This window comes from Acomys russatus, chromosome 2, assembly GCF_903995435.1.
Source record: "Acomys russatus chromosome 2, mAcoRus1.1, whole genome shotgun sequence".
Classification (NCBI taxonomy): Eukaryota; Metazoa; Chordata; class Mammalia; order Rodentia; family Muridae; genus Acomys; species Acomys russatus.
In genome coordinates this window covers 89,027,313-89,046,990 of record NC_067138.1, presented here as the reverse complement: position 1 = coordinate 89,046,990, position 19,678 = coordinate 89,027,313, and the positions used below count along the sequence as shown (strand labels likewise).

The 19,678-nt window shown below is 37.5% G+C and overlaps 1 protein-coding gene across 1 annotated transcript in view; it reads left to right on the top strand.

Annotated features, from left to right (window-relative positions):
* Zdhhc21 (zinc finger DHHC-type palmitoyltransferase 21) overlaps positions 1-12,955 on the top strand; it is a 42,057-nt gene extending 29,102 nt beyond the window's left edge. Inside the window, exons 6-7 of the mRNA XM_051163806.1 lie at positions 12,204-12,247; positions 12,782-12,955. Coding sequence (XP_051019763.1) covers positions 12,204-12,247; positions 12,782-12,914 — 177 coding nt within the window. The 3' untranslated portion in view covers positions 12,915-12,955. The remainder of the gene's footprint in view (positions 1-12,203; positions 12,248-12,781) is intronic.
* The last annotated feature ends 6,723 nt before the right edge of the window (positions 12,956-19,678 follow it).

The window sequence follows — 19,678 nt, the reverse complement described above, 5'->3', positions numbered from 1 at the left end:
TAATGTAAAAACTGACATGTATGAACAGATGATGTAATTGTGGACTCAATTCTAAAATGTTATGGGAAGTTAACAAATTAAAGGAGAAAATTCCCCACGATTGCTAATTATGTATAAAGTATACATAAAACTTTGCATCCCTCTTTTGAAAATGAGCCGAGTGTTTTTGTATAACAGCAGACCTTATTCTTATAGGCTTAATAGTTACATATGCCTTTTTCTATTCACTAGCATCTAGTGTATAGTCATTTAATCTTATTTTCTTTTATACCACACCAACCATTTTGTTTTCTGTGTTACAAATAACACTATTTTCAACATCATTTTTCTTTAAATTATTTAAGATCAATTGCCAAAGATAGACTTGCTAAGACATGTATTTTACTAGTAATTAAATAATTTCTCGTATGTCCAAATTGATGTATTGATGTGCAAACTAACTTAACAAGTGATTATTACTGTCTAGTATGTCTGCAAGACTGACAGCTCCTTCTTTTATCTTTGATATGGAAAAAAGTCTTGAAGCAGTTCCAGTCTACTTTGACATTTCTCTACTTCACATGCAGTCAGTTTTTCTCACCACTTAATTCGAACGATTGCATCAAACACTTGACAGTATTAGGTACTACTATTATTTGTGGTGCATTTGTTGCATGTGCTTCCTAGTTCAGTTTGAGAATATAGGATCAGAAGCAATGAGAGACAAGACTGACATACTGTAGTGTTGGTAATTTTTAGAATTATCATAATTAGATCCTTTTATCACAACAAATTTGTAAGAACTGAAAAAAGAATGTTCTGTTAGAAAGAATGTAGGTTAAATAGGCTTTTTGAAAATGTTATTGGAAGGAGTCTAACTTGACAGCCTTGTTGGAAGGTGAATTGTCAGTGTTTATCAAAATAAATGATCATACTGAGTTAGTTAACCCAGAAGCAGAAAGATTCACATGGTATGTACTCACTTATAATTGGGCACTAGCCCAAAAGGCATGTCCCATGAAAGTTTTCACTTACCAGGAGATTGGGACAGATGTGAGGACATCCAACTGGGACTCTAGGTAAGAGAAATATAGGAGGTGGGGGAAATAGAAGGACCCACAGGGTCCTAGAAACCTACAAGAAGAACAGCGTACAGGTGGATCGGGGCCCAGGGGGTCTGCTCAAACTATTGCACTAACCAAGGACAATACAAGTAGTAAACATCGAACCCCTACTCTGATCTACCCAATGGACAGGACATTCTCCACAGTTATGTGGACACTGGGGACTGACTCTGACATGAACTTTGGTGCCCCATATTTGACCACCTCCCCTTGGTGGGGAGGCCTGGTGGCACTCAAAGAAAGAATAAGCAGGCTACCAAGATGAGACTTTAGCCGATGACCATATAGTGAGGGAAGAGGTCCCCCTCAGTCTTAGGCCTAGGGGAAGGGAATAGGGTGAAAGCAGGAGGCAGGGAGGAATGGGAGGATACGAGAGATGGCATAACAATTGAGTTGTAGTCTGAATAAATTAATTAAATAAAAAATTCAAAAAATAAATAAAATAAACAATCATTGTGACCAACTTTGTCAAAATAGCCTCATAGAAACTATGTATTTGAATGTATAAAACATGTTCAAAGGGGCTGCAACAGTGTGTTATGTCTAACATCTATGTTGCACATGAACATCTAAATATTTAACAGCATATAATAAAGTAAAGAAAGACAATCTCAAAGCCTTCTTTAAGCAACAGTGTTCAAGAATTACAGTAGTGGCCTAAGGATGGGCATATGTGGATATGAGCTGAATTGAGAACTATATAGTCCTTTGCTATCCATAGAGAGTTAGTTTCAGGGTGCCCTGTGCATACAGAGATCTGCAGTAGCTGCTAAAATCCTTTATTGGAATGGCATAGTATTTGTACATACATTTAAAGTATATCTCTATATATAATTTCGTTTCTAGATCCTTTCTTCCTAGTATTCTTACCCCATAGTTGGTTAAATCCACAAATACAGAACCCATGAAAATGGAGGGCCAACATAGTGTATGTATGTATGTATATATATATGTATGGTCAGTAGAATTTCACTAAAAATGCCCACTATTCAGTGTGGAGAAGAATAGTCTTCAACAAATGGTTTTGGGACAGATATTCACATGAAAAAGAGTAAGACTGTCTCTCTGCTTCATGGCGTTTGTAAAAGGTCAAGTCAGAGTGGATTATAGTGCTCAGTGGAGGTGCTAGAGCGGTAACTCTCAGAGAAAACATAATTGGCAGTGTTGGTGTCTTAGATAGAGCACTCAAAGTGAAAACTACCAGAGAAAATTAAATTGGACTTCATCAAAATGAAAATCTTTTAGCTTCAAGGGGCTCTATTCAAGGCAGTGTGAGGAGACCTTAGACCTCAGTTGGTCCTCATAGTGCAGTGTTGCAGAGAGCAGCTTCATGATTCTTTAAGCAGTGAGCCACAGAGTTCCGCCCAGGCTCAGCAGTCCTTTCCTGTGTCCAGACAAAAGATGGGCATGTGTACACATAGCCGCTTTTCTGAAGCGCCCCAGACTGGAAGCAGCCCACTAGCTGTCGGTTGTGTAGCTGCATGCATGTGCAATGTGCTTGCTCAGGAGACTATAAAAAGAATGGAGTGCTGATACATGGTATTATGCATATAACCTTGAAGACATGCCACTTAAAGTCCAGGAGGATGAAATGTGAAGGCTGGGCACACAGAGGAGGAAAAGGGCATGCTGGCTGCGTGGGGCTGGGAGAGGACGGAGACGCTTCAGGGTACAGAGTTTCTTTCTGTGATAGTGAACGTGTTCTACAAGTGAGGTCAGTGGTCACGTGAAGCCGATTTATTTAAAGGATTTGCTATTGAGCCTTTTATCTAGTGAGACACAGCTCTCCAGTGATGTATGAGGGTGTTACTTGTTCCATATCTTTGTCATCAATCATCTCTTGGTGACAGTCTTGGTGGTAGCGGTTGTTAGTTTGTATCAGTACTTTTGTCCACTTGCCTTTCTCTGATGGCTGATGTTTAAACTTGTTTATACTGAGGATTCATGGAGCTGTGTGAAGTGTCTGTTTTAATATTTTTATTTTTTGCCATAGAGTGTAGATATTCCTAATATCCCTTGGTAGTGATGATAATAGTGACATGGCTATGGATAACAGTGCTGAAGATAATGATTGTTTCCCCTAAAATCCTGCTCTCTACCGTTATTCCCATTCATACCTACTTCCAGTGCACAAGTCATGTCAGAAGCAAGTAGTGCACATTGTTTAATTTCCAATTTTGAATTTTCCAGAATTCCTAGTGGACATTAAAATACCTCTAACAGACTTTCCTATACTCCCATGTTGTTACTGTTAATGGCTAGGAGTGGATATGTGGAAACACTCAGCTAAGTGTACATCACTACTGAGCGCTGATAACAACTTCCTTCCAGCACTCAACCCCATTAGCTTCGGAGCCTGCACTGTGATGACACCTACTTCAAGCTTTTTAAAGGACCTCTACTGTAGAGTTTGAGCATTCTGGTTGTACATAGTAAGTAAGCCAGCAGTTTCTTGCTTGGTCTTAGCCTGACACTATCACAGTGCAACACATTAATCATTATTTTCAGATTGTACATTTTAAAAACATTGAATAGCAGCAGTTTGTTGTATTATGCAGGGAAATTGAATTTTGATAGGTTATTTCTAAACTGAGTAGAAACCACACAAAATAGTACATCTGTGAGGCGTTCAGAAAAAGATGCAAGTGCTGGGAAGGAGAGATATACTTCGTCAGTCTGACCTTTAACCGCTGCGCTTGCCCTTATACACAGATGCTTATAGTGGATACTGCTCTAGATGGAGTTGAGGAGATAGGTCATTCAGTAACACAAGTGTGAGGACCTCAGAGCCCACAGATACAGCCAGGTGTGGCAGCGTGCATCTGTGACCCAGTGCTGGAGGAGGGAAGCAGGCGTCCTGCCTCAACATCACGGGAAGAGTGACTGAGGAAGGCACCTGATGCCCATCTCTGGCCTTACATGAATGTGCACACATGTGCACACACCCACACAAACACCACACAGAGGACGGAATTGAGTGAGTTTTCGTTCCATTTCCGTGGATTGTTGTGACCATCAAGCACTGTTCTTTTTGCATTAAGTGAATAGTGGTTTCAGAATTTACTCTTCTTGTTGGTTCAGTTATTTTTGAGGCTTAATTATCTAAAGTTGGAATGTTTTCAGTGTGTGCTTTTTAAATCTAAGGAATTATCAGCATCCATGTAAAATAACATTTAAAACATTGAAAATGTAGGCTGTGTTTACCTTCTTTATAGGTACTTGTACTGTCTCTTTTTTTTTTTTTTTTTTTTTTTAACTAAGCTGCATCTCTGGGTATCTTTTTATCATATTTGAATGCACGGGTCTCTACACTATGAGCTAGTGGTGAACGTGAAAATAGCATCCGAGCTGTGGAGGAGTCACACCGGAGAGTCACTCCATGGAAGTAGTCTTCTCCCTGCCCCTCCTCCGCCCCCCACCTCCCACCTCCAAAAGGTTCTTTGGGAAGAAAGGATATCATTTCCTTATGGAGAGTTAGTTTCGTAGCTTGAATGTAGGCCTCCTAAACAAGTGAAGGAAGTAAATGTCATCTCCTGTGCTTAGCCTGAGGGTCCAGAGAGGCAGGGTTCTAGTTTTAGCAGTTATTTCTCCGTTGTTTCCTTTAACCTGGAATGAATAAACCCTCTCATATTTTATTTCCAAAGTTAAAGGATACACAATCAGGTATTTCTAGTAAATCGACGAATCTAAAGCAAAATTTTAGGGATTTATTTTCAGATTTAATTTAAATTAGGGATTTTAAATGTATGTGTTATGTGCTCTAACTGAATTAACATTGGAAATCATGTTAGAAAAGCAGTAGGCTTTGATGCACCCTTTATTCAGGAAACAAGCTATCTTAGCAGCCCTCACTGAGGGGCCCTTTTCTGCTCTTGTATCTGAATGAAGTAAGACAGTGATGTCGTTATTACTGTAATTGACTTTAGAATTAAGGATCAGTAGCCCCAGGCAGCAGGAGGGAAGTCTGTGCTGGCTAGCCCCAGTGTTAGCAGGGCAGGCTACCCAGACTGGCCGGTCTAGTTTCCAGTGACAGAAGATGGGATGTAACCAAGAAGCCCAACAGCAGGCCAGCATCCCTGGGGAGGTACTGACAGGGAGCTTTTGTCTACCTTGACACTTTGACACTTTGTCTAAATTTTGTAGACAAGCATTTCTGTTTGCTGAACACAGGAGTTTGTTTGCTAGTGTGAGCTGCTGATGTCTTCAGAGCTCAGTGCACTGCTCAGTGTGCTGAGGTTAGGGGAGAGAGAGGAAGATGCATTGAGCTGCTGCTTTGTTTTTGATTTTTTGTTTGTTTGTTTGTTTGTTTGTTTGTTTTTTTTTTTTGAGGCAGGGTTTCTCTGTGTAGCCTTGGCTATCCTGGACTTGCTCTGTAGACCAGGCTGGCCTCGAACTCACAGTGATCCACCACCTCTGCCTCCCAAGTGCTGGGATTAAAGGCGTGTAACACCATGCCCAACAAGCTGCAGCTTTGTAAAAGCTTAACGTTTCTATGTGATTGTTGGCTTTGATTTTAACAGATGCTGTTGGACTCTAGTTGAACACTAAAGATAATTTTTGAAATTGTTAGAGAGAAAAAATTTCTTCTTATACCTCTTGGCCCGTTTTTGATTTGCAATCAACATTTACGTAAATGTACGTAGGTGACTGTATGGTTTGAGTGAGAATGACTCTTATAGGCTCATATATTTGAGTACTTAGTCACCAGGGAGTGGAAGTCTTTGATAAGATTAGAAGGATTAGGTGTAGCCTGGGAGGAAGTGTGTCACTTGGGGTAGGCTTTGAGTCAGCCAGCCTCTCTCTCTGTCTCTGTCTCTCTCTCTATCTCCCTCTCCCTCCCTGTCTCTGTGTCTCTCTGTTATTCTCCCTACCCAATCTTCAGAGCAACAGAATAGTAACTAAGACAGTGACATAATATTAACTGGGGTTAATCTTAGGCAATGAGAAGTATCTTATATTCAAAATATTACATCAGATGAAAGGAGATTAGCTGTTAAATAACACTTTATTAGTCAATTATTAGAATTTTTTCTTTTTAATATGTCTTCAGAAGTATAGACCTAAAACTGTAACTGAGTTTTGAGATGTTTATAATTGAATTTTGTCAAATATCAGTGAATCAGGAGGCAAGTTAGAGTACTTAGCTTGCAGCCAACATTATACGTATGCAGATAGTTGTAGCTCACCTTTTAAAAGGGAGATCTCTGCCATTTTTTGCTTTCCTTTCTAAGTTATATATTTTTAAATAAAGTAAATGTATTTCTAATACAGCATTTCCAGTTGTAAAATTACATGACATATTTCCTCAATGCCTTTTTAAAACCCTAAAAGATATTGCCAAGATTTATCATGTGTCTTAGATGCTTTTCATGCTCTGTGTTAATATTGGATATATTTGTTTGTATTGGGGATATAATAAATTTTTAGAGCTAGTTTCTTCTTTTATGTAGTACCAAAATTATGCATGAAATTGAATAACTTGTAAATGTGTTTCTGAGCAGAAGTGTTTCTCTACCTCCCTTCTCTCTGCTCAGTGTGATAGACTGCCTGCAACACTCAGATGAATATAAAAGGTGGAAATAATTCATTTAAATGTGTTTTGATAATGCTGGTAAGATAGTTAGGGCATAGATTTCTTAAAGGGTCACAACTGAATGTAGAGACACTTTATGTTGCTTGGTTGCTAAACATTTTGTGTGTTGCTGGTAGTTGGTGTTTTCCCCAGATATTGATTTTTTATCATCTCATGACCTGAATTCATGTGAATATTTAACCTGAATTTAAAACATAAGGTCAGAAAAAGCATGCATCTTGTATTTTTTTACTTTTGATCTTTGCTGAAGGGAGCAAAGTGTCTCTGAAGCTCTCACATTCTATTGGTTTGTTGGTGATCTCCCAAACCCTAGTCTAAAGGCACATTCAGTTCCCTGTCTTCTGTTGATAACCAGAAACCTCGTCAAAAGTATAATTTTGATCTTAAAATACAAAAATAGTTGGGTTTGGGTCTTGGCTGTAACTTGATTTTCAGTTCTTTCAGCTGTTCTGGTGACCGTGAAATTACTTATAAAGCACTTTCTGCAGTTGCCCTCTGTGGTCCTCATGTGCTTGTGTGGTTACAGTCATGTGACTCTCTGTGGCATGCATGTGCCTGTACAGTCAAGTTACCCTCTGGCCTGCATTAGCCACTGTGGACTGCATATGTGCGTGTAGTCGTGTTGCCCTCTGTGGCCTGCATAAACCTGTGTGGTTACAGTTATGTCACCTACTGTGGCCTGCATGCATGCCTGTATAGTTTCTCTCTCTCTGTCTCTGTCTGTCTGTCTGTCTGTCTGTCTGTCTCTCTCTCTCTCTCTCTGTGTACACCTTTGCTGCTCATCAGCTTTCTTTTTCATAAAGACTTTGCAGTGCAGCTTGTAGTTACTCTATATAAATAGATGAGTGAATCAACACTGATGTATATAATTTGGAGTTTTTACTTTAAGCCCCTTGTGGTTGTAGGATTACATATATAGTCTCTTGTCATTTGCCTTTCATTATAAACTTTTATTTAAACGTAAATTGAGTAACTGATATAATTGAGATACTTTTTTCCCCCTAATCATTAGGAAGTACTTAATAAAAACAATTAATAAAAAACAAGAATTTTCACTCACTGAGGATTTATTAGGAGTTTTAATATTTAATGATCCATTTAAGCCTCACAAAAACTTAGGAGGTAGACATTCCTAGTTGGAAACTGAGATGTGGAACTTTAATTTCTTACCAATTTTGTATAACCAGATGATGGTTTGGTGAAGAAAAACAGAGAAATTATTTTGGAAAAAGATTTTCAGTGGCTACAAATATAAAACTGTCTGCCTCTCTATGACTGTTCTGTGATTGATGAAATGTTTATGTGAACTTCGCATTTCAAATAAGAGACATAGCTGGTCCTCTGTTTGCGATGTACACTGAGGAACTGCCCGTCTCCAATCAGTAAACTAGTGCATTCTGGATGGAGAGAGAATGCAGGTTAACAGGACTTCCCTGCTTTTACATGGAAATGTTCAAAATAAAAAGCTATGCCATTCCTGCTTTGCCTAGTTAGTTCATTCTTGTAGATGTACACCAAAGGTGCTCATTTTGTACAGCCTTGTTCGGCTAGGCTCTTTGAACTTCAGAACTAAACAGGGATTAGAAAGATGGCTCGGAAGGTGTTCTACTCATGCAGAGATTCTGACTTTGGTCCGAGCACCTCTGTTTGGTGGCTCATAGCCACCTGCAACTCTAGCCCTAGAGGACCTGACACCTTTTCCTGGCCTCCGTGAGCATCTTCATTCATGTGCATACCTCCCCGTACCACCACCACACACACATGCACTTAATTTTAAAAATGTTTAAAAATCTTTAAAACATGAAATGTGCTGCAGTTTATATGCTAATAGCAATCAGATGACACTCTTACAATTAGGAGAACTCAGACAGAGCAGGTATATGACCTTGAACCGCAAAAGACTTCCCTGATTAGTGTTTTCAAGGCTCCATACATTAAGTCAGCACAGAGTCATGAAGTTTGCTAGCTCTGGGCGGCGTAGAGGCATCCTGGTTGATGAGACTTCAGGCGATCATGAAGACTATATGGAGCTGCATTCACAGGTCTTTCTCTGATGGCCACTTTTACTTTCATGAGCTCATTCTTTGGTGTGCAAGTAACTCCTTTTGGAAACTGTTTCTAGAATTCAGTAGGCCCAAAGGGAAGGACCCTTCCACACTCTTAAGAACCACATTACCCTTCGTGTGTTGTTCAGTGTGTCTAAGGCCTCTTTTCAGCGCATTCGTTTCCCCACAGGACAACATATGTGGCCAGGCAGTGGTGCTTGGTGAGAATGAACTCGAAGCAAGAGCATTTACCAGCCATCTCTGCTCAGGGCTAGGTCCTCAGCCCTGTTAGCGCGGTAGCCAAGGAGCCTATGGTGATAAGCTCTTGTTTTTCACACTGCACCCCACTCTAATTTTCCAACAAATCTACCTCTTTCTTCTGCTAAGAATCTTTTTTTCTCTAGTCCAGGCATAATCCAGCAGTAAATTAGAGTATAGTTTTCTCTCACAGTCAAACATAATTTTACACTGAATCTGAGGGTCCCTTTTTATACTAAGATTAGTCATTAAGAGAAGACAATGAATTAAGAGAGAATAGGAAAGATCAGACCTGTTTCTGAAAGTCTTTCTGGGTTTGCTTTTTTTTTTTTTTTTAATGTAAAAGTGGCATTTTATTGTATTGCTTAGTTATTCAGGATGATCAAATTTTTAGATATTCTGATCATTAGGTCATTCCAGGCATAAACATTTCTCAGAACTAATTGTTGCAATAATCAGTAAATATAGGACTTTCACGTTTCTGAAAGAATGGTTTATTTGTTATCTAGCTGAGGCTGTATTTTGTATTTATGGTCCTTCCATAGCGTTTGTCATGTTGGTCTTTCCCTAGTGCCACTAAAAGGGATGAATATTTTCAGTATGCTTTTAAAATTCCCACATTTGTGCATTGTAAAACAAAATAAAGGAAAATAAGCCTAACTTAGCACTTGTGCATAGAATAGTTTTCAGTTTTCCTGCAGTGACAGATTCTTTGCACTTCAGCCTGCTTATAAGTGGGAAGGTCTGGCACGCCTGTGCTCACTGCCTTCCAGACTGAGTGACTACTCTGCTCTAGTGCTGCACAGCTCTGTGCTGGTTTTTGTTTGTTTGGTTTTTGTTTTAACAGTATTCTGGATGGCAGAGGTAGAGAGAGCTGAGCCTTTTCCATTCTAGAGAAACAGAGGGTTAATTTGGGCAGACTCCCAACTCCTTTTGTTTGTTTGTTTGTTTGTTCCCAACTCCTTTTTATAACAGCATACATCTCATCCTTTGAAAGAGTGGCTATCTAAATCTCCTCATGATGATTTAAATTTTTTAATTTTGATATTGGAATACTTGAAAGGATTTCTATACGTGAAAGCTAAGTCTGGAGTCTTTAGAGTTGATTCTTCTCAGTACTACAGCTAAGTTCTTCAGCGTAGATTCTGCACAGTAAAACTTGTCCCACGATTACTGGTGACAGTAGACAGACTGTGTCTTGCCTATCCTCACATAGCTTTTAGACACAAAGAAGGTTTTGTCAGTGGCATTCACACACCGTTAGAGCAGTGGTTCTCAACCTGTAGGTTGTGACCGCTTTGGGGATCAAAACACCCTTTCAAAGGGGTTGCATATCCGATATCCTGTTTATGAGATATTTATACTGATTTACAACAGTAGCACAACTACAGTTATGAAGTAACAACAGAAATAATTTTATGGTTGGTGGACACCACAAACTGAGGGTCTCAGCATTCAGAAGGTTGAGAACCACTGATCTAAAGCTAGCTTGTGGGGACTGTCTGCCTCTTTCCTGTGCACTTAGTTGTGGGTTCCTTTGCACTGGCCTTCTAGAGCTTCACCCTGAGACATTACTCAGATCACTTTTTCCATTTTTAAAAAATGGATTGGAAACCTGAAACCTAATTTCCCCTAAATCAGTGGTTCTCAACCTTCCTAATGCTGTGACCATTTCATATAGTTCCTCTTGCTGTGATGACCCCAACTATAAAATTATTTTCATTGCTACTTCATAACTAATTTTGGTACTGTTTGAATTGTAATGTGAATATCTGTGTTTTCTGATGGTTTTAGGAGACCCCTGTGAGAATCGTTTGTTGTCTTCAAAGGGGTCATGACCCACAGGTTGAGAACCACTGCTCTAAATGCTTAAGATATATTCTCATATATTTGGAGATTGGGATTTTACTTAGAAAAAAATAAAATATTGCTTGGGGAGGAAGCTATGCAATACAACCAAAAGAAGCATATTTTCAACCAAATTGTCAGATTTCAAGGCATAATAAGAAAAAGAACCTAGCATATATGGAATATGTAGCAAATCTGCCATCTTTTTGCAGATCTTCAGGAAATGCTGTAAATGAGACTATTGTTTGTTCCTAGTCTCATAAAATCCAGATTACCTTCTCCCTTCTGGAGGCTAGCTGCTTGTTCAGCATATCTGACAGTTTGTCATCACGAGTGCTCATCTGGCATCTCCAAGTGTAAAGGGTTAGCACCACTAAAGGAAAGCCTAGTAATGTTTACACTGCAAGTATCCACATGTGGCTGGCTCTGATTACTGTTGCTGTACTACACAGTCTGTCATAGGCAAGCAGGTTAGTAAGGTCAAATCAAGGGAGATGGTGGAGATTTAGCTGATTTTTCTGCATATTTGAAAAGTATTTTCTTTATATTGTTTTAAAATATGCTTATACTTTACATTTTACATAAATATAAGGTTGAACGCGTTCTGGGTATTTGGATACTGTAATAGCTGGTCAGTGTAACTGATAGGTTGTCTGCTATTAGAGCTTTACACTGCACTTACAGAAACAGCCTTCTGCTGAAGTGCTTTCCTTCTGTGCCTGTGTCACAGCTGTGTAAAGCACACAGGAGCTGTGGCTGTGTCACAGCCGTGTAAAGCATATAAGAGAAGTGGCACTCTTGCAAAGAGTTCATTTCTTTGTTGGGAAGAAAGAGAAATGTTTTGTTTTGGTTTTATATTAAGAAATGTTAATCATCTAACTTTAATTTCTTATTAAAATAGGTTGCAACATGATCAGTTTATAGATTCAACTTATTGAATTTTGTTATTTATAGAAGTCTATAAAACCCAGAACCACTAGCACTCTTTGTCTCTTGGTAGTTCTGTATTCCATAGCTTTATGTATCATTGTGGTATTTTTTTAAAATATGTATTTGCAGATAGTAGAGTTAATAAGAAATAACTAGCCTTTTAAAAGAATTACCAAGGAATCAGGTCCCCTCAGAGGTTATAACCAAGTGAAATAGTTCTTGTAGAGGTGTTTCACAGTTTTGTAGTTCACTAGTTTTTTGACATGATATAATGTTGATTTTACTTTTTAAGGGGACTTCAGGATGTATTTAGATATATAAACTTGTTAAGTCTTTAGAATATTTTCTAAATAGGCTTACATATTCCATAAAATAGAAGTATTAATAAATTTGTTACAACTGAATATAATTTTCTGTTTTTAATAGGATACAACATCTATTGAAAAGATGTCAAACTGTTGTGAAGAAATGTAAGTATAAAGTCTTTGGTGATTTTATTTAAAGATAGAAACAACTGACTGTCTTTGAGAATTATATGACTGTGTTAATAGTAGGAAACTAATACAATGATGGCTTTTTCTTGGTGCTCCGTCTGAGGCCCAAGCTAGACAGGCGTGTCTTAAAGCCTTTCAGCCATGGGAGCTTTTAAACAAAATAAGTACTGATCATTCTTGCTCCCTGTCTCACAGAAGTAAGTTAAATTATTTGTCCTGAAAGTACATCAAAAGAGATTTGCTACTGTGTTGTTGACACACGTTCTGTTACGCTGAGCTTCTCCTCTGCTTCCAAAGTTACCCTAGGTTGATTGACGATGCAGATACAATATCTGCTCTCCAGAGCTGAAGCTCAGCTGCATGCCACATTGAAAGAAAAGCTGTGTTTGTGATGCTGAGACACAATGCACCAGAGTCCAGTAATGGATCCCCAGCCAACCTGCATTGTTCTAGCTGACTGAAGTGCACCATGGGAGTGCTGTCTTTCACTAATAATGCTGTCTTCTGTAGATCGCGGCCCCGAAAGCCATGGCAGCAGACCTTCTCAGAAGTTTTTGGCACTCGTTGGAAGATCCTGTGGTTCATTCCTTTCAGGCAGAGGCAACCACTGCGAGTTCCCTACCACTTTGCCAATCACGTCTAAACAGATGGATGGTGGGCACAGATGGGTCCTCCATGCTGGAAATGCGTTACAGGCTTTTTATGAGAATAGAACTATGACAGTCTTCAAGTCAGTTAAAACCCACCCACCCATCTTAGGCATCACAATGTGCCCCAGGCTTTATTTTAATAGTGATCTTGATCCTGTTGTGGGACTAATGCAACATCTATATTTAAGTTTTAAAAGCATGTTTACTTTCAAATTAGCCTTCCACCGGGATTTCTTTAAATGCTTCTGTTACTAAACTCAAAAGGCAGTGATTGGGGTGAAATAATTGTACATAAATTTCCTTCAGTGCTCACAGTGCTTTAAATTTTAATTTATGGAAATTTAAGATGTTTAATGTTTACCTTTAAGCAGTACTAACCAGATTTGAATTTAATTCTTTAGGTTTATAAAACTTGATACACTTTCTTATGTATAAATTTTGATTTTTGGATATAAGTTAAAATGTTATTAATACTTCCTTTTATATGTGCTGCAGGGCTTTTAAAATGCAGCACAGGAGCAGACAATAAAGAGCAGTGCTTGCCCAGGAGCAGCACACTGATGCTTTCCTTCTTCCTACTCATCAAAAGCAAAGGAAGATCACCAGTGAAATGCACTAACTACTACTTTATTATAAAGGAGAAATTACCCTTCCTTTCTGCTGCAATTATTGGTTTCTATTAGAATATTTGTTCCCAGGAGAAATTTGTGACCAGTCAGACATATTTTCCTATTTTACTCTAAGATTCTAATAACTTAAAAGGGTAGGAAGTTTGCAATAATTCCAGTTACTTCTTCAAGTGCAGTTATATTAAAATGCAGATATTTTAAAATGCTCAACTGGATGGTGTGTGATATACAGTATAGAGAGGAATACTGTGCTTTTAAAGTATGTATACTTTTATGTATCTGCCAGTAGATCTCATTGTACACATTGAAGGTTTATATATTGTATAATACATATTGGTCAACTCATATCAAAGTTTAAAAGTAGGTCACTAAATTTATATACCGGTAATAACCCAAGTTGAAAGTGAGTTTCTGTTGGCCAGTTATAATAATTTGTATCACTTTCAAGATCTTTTATTAACAGCTGATATCATGAGATTATCTTAAAATAGAATGATCTGTGGTAGTGATGGTCCCTTAGCAAACATGAACCTTTTTGTATACAAAGACATTTTGTATGATTTAATTTTTTCATTTAGAATACTGCAAATCCATGTTTGAAAAGCGGTGTGTGCTTGGTGATCTTTCCCTTTCTGAAAAGAATATTGAATGAATCTATCATTCTTGAACTATATACATACTTTTCTTATAGGTAGTTGTAAAGTAAGGAGTCATAGCTGGGAGATACTGAAACAAATCATTATTGTTAGTCAGTCAACTATACTGTGGCTAGTTCTTTCAGATACTGTAAATGTCTTATAAAATACTCTTAATAGAATAAGCTCTTCTCAGAAATATTAATACCATATTTTCATGTTCTAATTATGTTTATTATTTAAAAACTTAGAAGTGGCAGATGAAAATATTTATTGGTGCTAAGACATATAGTAAATTTAATATAAGAAACATAAAAGCTGGTTAGGAAACATGAAATTAGTATGTTTATTTTAGGAAAAGGGGTTGGATTTTGTGCAAGCTAATTGACTAAATTGGCTGATGACAGTTACTAAAAGAGAATGTAGGAAGATAGAAGTTGAATGCCTTCAGCTGTATATGTGCTGTTCACACCAGACCTGGAGCATCCATAGCAAAGCCAAACGAAGGCCAAGTGTGGAGCTGTTAGACCTGCCTATACTTCTGGAGCAGTAGTAGCTCTGACACGAGGTAATGGGGGTAGTCTCTTTGCTGTGCTGGAGATCTGTGGGTTTGGTTCTCTTAGGTTTACCACTTCTTGGGCACATTATCTTTCCTCTGTCTTCACTCACCTGCGTCCCAATCCATCTCTGCAGTTTCTTTAAGTCATTGGACTTAATGCACTAGTTTGAGCTACAGAAATGATATTGTCAGTGTATTTACATAAGAATCTATATTGCAGTATATCTATATACACTTACACAGTATTGTCAAATGTATATTTCTGACCCCATGGAGGGGTTTGTAATCACTGTTAGATTCCTAGAGAAAAGCCTGTTGGCCATTTCCCAGGGATTAAGCTCCTATGTTCTTTCTGCGCCCTCTTTTGGCTAATTGATGTAATTATACTGGCTCTAGTGGCTTTTACTGTCCCATTAGTGGGTTGTATCGCCAATCTGTGAACATGCCAGAGATGCACACACTTATGGGAACATATGTATAAAAGTGTAAAGTTTTATAAAAAGTGAAAATGAATGTGTTATTGTTGGTGATGTTCCTTCTAGGGAAACTGCTTGGCTTCGTGTATGTATATTTGTGTACACTTTTTACTGTCAATCACAAATTTAGATTAGGATAAGCTATTTCATGTATTTTACTTTAAACCTTATTTTGACCACTTAATTTGTTAGTATTATAAAAACCTTACCTAAAATACTATTTTATCATAAAACATTTATTGTAGTTTCTGTGGTAACTGTGTTATCCAGTGTGTTTTACTGAATATTAAAAATTACATTTAATTTTTTTCAGTTTGGAATGGTCCTCCTACACACACACACACACACACACACACACACACACACACACAGGCTCAATTGCCTTAAAATAACTAGTAATTGCTTAATAGTGCTATTTTTTCTTTTAAAAACCTTCTCAGTCAGAGTTAACCCTGCAGATTCAATATCCACTTCATTTGTCACTCTGAATAACACATGTGGAGTGTTAGAATGCAACAGAGCAGTGCGATTTCTGCTTTGTCTATATATTGCATTGAAGTATTTATAAACTTCCCATTTAATTTTAGCAAAATGTGCATTAATGATATTTTTACATTGGCAAAGTAATTTCTGGACTTCTGGAATTAAAGTATTACAGCAGGCGGAAGTTACATTCGGCAAACAATTAGAGTCGGGCCTGCGATATGGCTCAGCATATGAAGCTATTTTCTGTGCAAGACTGGTAATCAGATTTTAGTCCCCTGAACCCTCTTAAAAGTGAAGAAAAATGAAAGCACCTGCCTCCATAGAGTTGTCCTCTGACCTGCATAAACATGCCTTGGCACTCATTCCCGCTCCCCCATCATCATGCACTCATTCATTCATTCATTCATTCATTCATCCATTCATTTTTCTCTCTCTCACACATACACACACACAATTTTTTGAAATCTAATTGGATAAGTTGATGTAGGCAACAAAGGACTAAGTTCAGAACCTTCTAGACATTAAACTATCAATATACTAAGATAGCTGATGTTACATGGAAACAAAAAACCCAGTTTATTTATAATTTGCATTAAAAGTATATTAGTTAATATAAAAGAGCCATTTAAAATAATAATTAACACAGTAACTTCTTTTTCAGAAGACTGTTTACCTTTAATAGTAATAAACTAGGGGCTGGGGTATATCTTAATGATAGAGTGCATAAGAGGCCCCAAATTCAATCCCAAGAACTCGGAAAAGACAGGAGGAAGAAATAGACTATAGCATTTATGAGATGCAAAAGAACTGAGTCAAATGTCTCAGAACATTTCACTAATGTATGGAGGTGGTTCTATTTTTTTGGCGGGGAGGTTTTCAAGACAGGGTTTCTCTGTGTAGCACTGGCTGTCTTGGTACTCACTTTGTAGACCAGGCCTTGAATTCACAGAGATCCACCTGCCTCTGTCTCCTGAGTGCTGGGATTAAAAATATATGCCACCATGCCCTGCCTCATTCTAACTATTATTAATGAGACTTTGGGTTACTTGCATACAAGTAACTGTTTTGCTCAACAGATGTATTAATTTGAAACACTAATCACAAAGACCCAATTTAAGAACACACTTCCAAACAGGAGATACAAATAAATTTACACGAAAACCACATAGTTTTCTGTGTTAGATCATGGGTAGTTTGAAGGTTCTTACATGTTTTGCTTAAAAAAAAAAATCACAACTTGCCTTGGAGTGGCTAAATATGGCACTAATGTCCATTAGCGTATGCTAACTTCTGTCTCGATTGTCTGTTCGCTGGGCAGTTCTCTCTGACATGTACCAATAAACAACCTAGCTACAGCTCACTGAACTATAGTACCTCATTATGTAAATTTTGACATGACCCCTACTATACATATATACATATATATATATATTGGAAATTGATTGCAAACATTATGTAATTTACTAATAGTTAGAACATTAGACTTGCATCCACCTCTACTAATGCTTTGAAAATTACAAATATTGGCAAATGTAGTTAGTGAGTCCTGTAAACTTAGTGTGTTCTACTTGCTAGTATTATTGACCATGTAATTAGCTAATGAGTGAATATATGATTCAGTACCCACATCTGTTGTTGCCTTCTGTTGTAGGTACCATGCTCAGAGTTTATCTACAAATAAAAAACTTTAGTATAATTCATGTTTAGCTGTTCTTAGATTCTACATTATTCTATAGTAGAACATGAGAAATTATTAGAAGCTGTTTACTTGAAGTATTTTTTACCAGTATTGTCACTGACTATATGAACCAATATCAGGCATTTCTGCTACCTTTGTGATGGAGATGATTTAACTTCAAGAAGTGACTTTTCTCACTTCCATTATCTCTGTGCATTTTTTAAACAAAATTTATTTTTTAAAAACCATTTTGTTAAAACCAATAGCATTTTTATCAGTTATTTAGATGTGGCAATATTATCTGCTAGTGATAATTTGAAGATTATTATTATTATCATCATCATCATCATTACTTGGAAACAGGGTCTTTCTGGCTTTGAATTCAGAATCCTCCTTTCTTTCCCTTCCAAGTTCTGGGATTACAGGCATATACTGCTGTTCTCGACTCAATGCTTAAAATTCTTATGTCATTGGTATTACTGAGTTTTCATTATCATATCTTTTACTATATTATAGCTTTTCCCCTGCATCTGCCCTAGAGTTCAGGTACCAATGAGTAGTGAATAGCCAAGAATTCAATAAAGAAAGTGGGGACATTAGTAAGATGGAGAGAAGGCTAAGTGGACATGAATATTCAGCATCTCTGCAGGAGTTGAGTAGAGACTGGCTGTGATATCAGACACTGTCTGCCATCTCTTCATCCCCAGCTGATGCCATCTTACTGTAAGAGTCATTGTTACATATGTGTGTACATACTTGCATAAGTGAACATGTGTGCATAGTCATTCTGGGAAGCATTTGGTTTGAGTTGTTTAATCTCCACCTTTATCGTTCTTTCTTTTCAGCTGGCTAGATGCTCTTGAGAGATGATTTTTAATTTCAGATAATTGTGTGGGATATGTTAACCCGCAGCATTTTTAGCATGCACACGTTAAACATAACATGGAAGTGCAGCCATATAATACAGAGGAGAAGAGATAGCTTGTCCAAAATTTGAAAAAACTAGAATCTGCTTTAGGAGTCTTTTATGACAAAGGCAGACTACTGAGTTGAGTCACCAGAGACAATCAACAATTTAGTTAGGAAGGATGGTTAACACTTTAAAGACTGGAGTCTTTTGATGTTCTTGGACCCTGACGTCTTTGTTTCTTTTGGCCTTTCCAGTTCATTTCCTCATGTGTGCAGGTAATGCTTCCCATAGTTGCTCAACTGTGTAATTAACTAATTGCACATGTAAGACATATTTTTCATATCAGTAGCTTTATATGGAAAGATGTAGCCTGAACAGCCATAACCACAGGCAAGTCTCCTTTGTAGCTTTGCTTGACAGGTTCACTCAGCACTGAGTCTGGTTGTTTGTAGGCTGCCAGTTAGAGGGAAGACATTGTTAGCTCTGTGTCTGAGCCAGTATGGATGGATGATACTTTAACCTACTCGTGCCTGAAATTAGTGTTCTACAACCTGAGCAACTAAAACATCCTGGTGCTATTCACCTTAGCATTGAGTTATATTTTAAATTCATGAACCAAAGAATTATTATTATCATTATTATTATTATTATTATTATTATTATTATTATTATTATTATTTTCGTTGACTGAGAGTAAGCCTCTCATATGTGTCTGAAGAAGTGAACAGTCTAATTAACAGAGCTTACTTTCAGCAGAGTCAATTGAAAATGATTCTTAGTTAGACTTATTTTTATTTGGTTATGTAGATTAGGGTGGGTTTTAATTTTATACTTTACTGTAGTGTGGCTATTTTATAAGGTATTTTAATATGCTGAAGCTACTAAAGATTATTGAATCACTTTTCAAAAGGTTTTATTTGTATAAGCAAAGTATTCTGTTGGACACTTTTCATGGCTGCTCAACCAAATACTAAATTACAGGGCAAATAATGGGTCCATTTTTAATTACAAGTCAAGAATTTAGTATCTCTGTGAGTGTGGGTATAATCCTTAATGACTTTAAATAATAATACAGGTATTTGCCTATTTTGAAAATAAGATAGAAATCAAGGACACTTTAAAAAACATATAACTCACACACACAGATACACACACATTCACACACACTCACACACATGGATATGCACACCCTTTCCCTATAGGAAGTGCAAAGGTACCTTGATTTAAGCAAACAGCCTAACAGACAGTAGAACTTTGCGATGCAAAAGCAGTGTGGGTGCTGCTGCTTCCTGTACATGAAAATCAGAGTAAGGTTGGTTTACAGACTAATTTTTTAGTGATTCATTTCACATAACTGGCAGACTGCAAATCCTGTGGATGGACT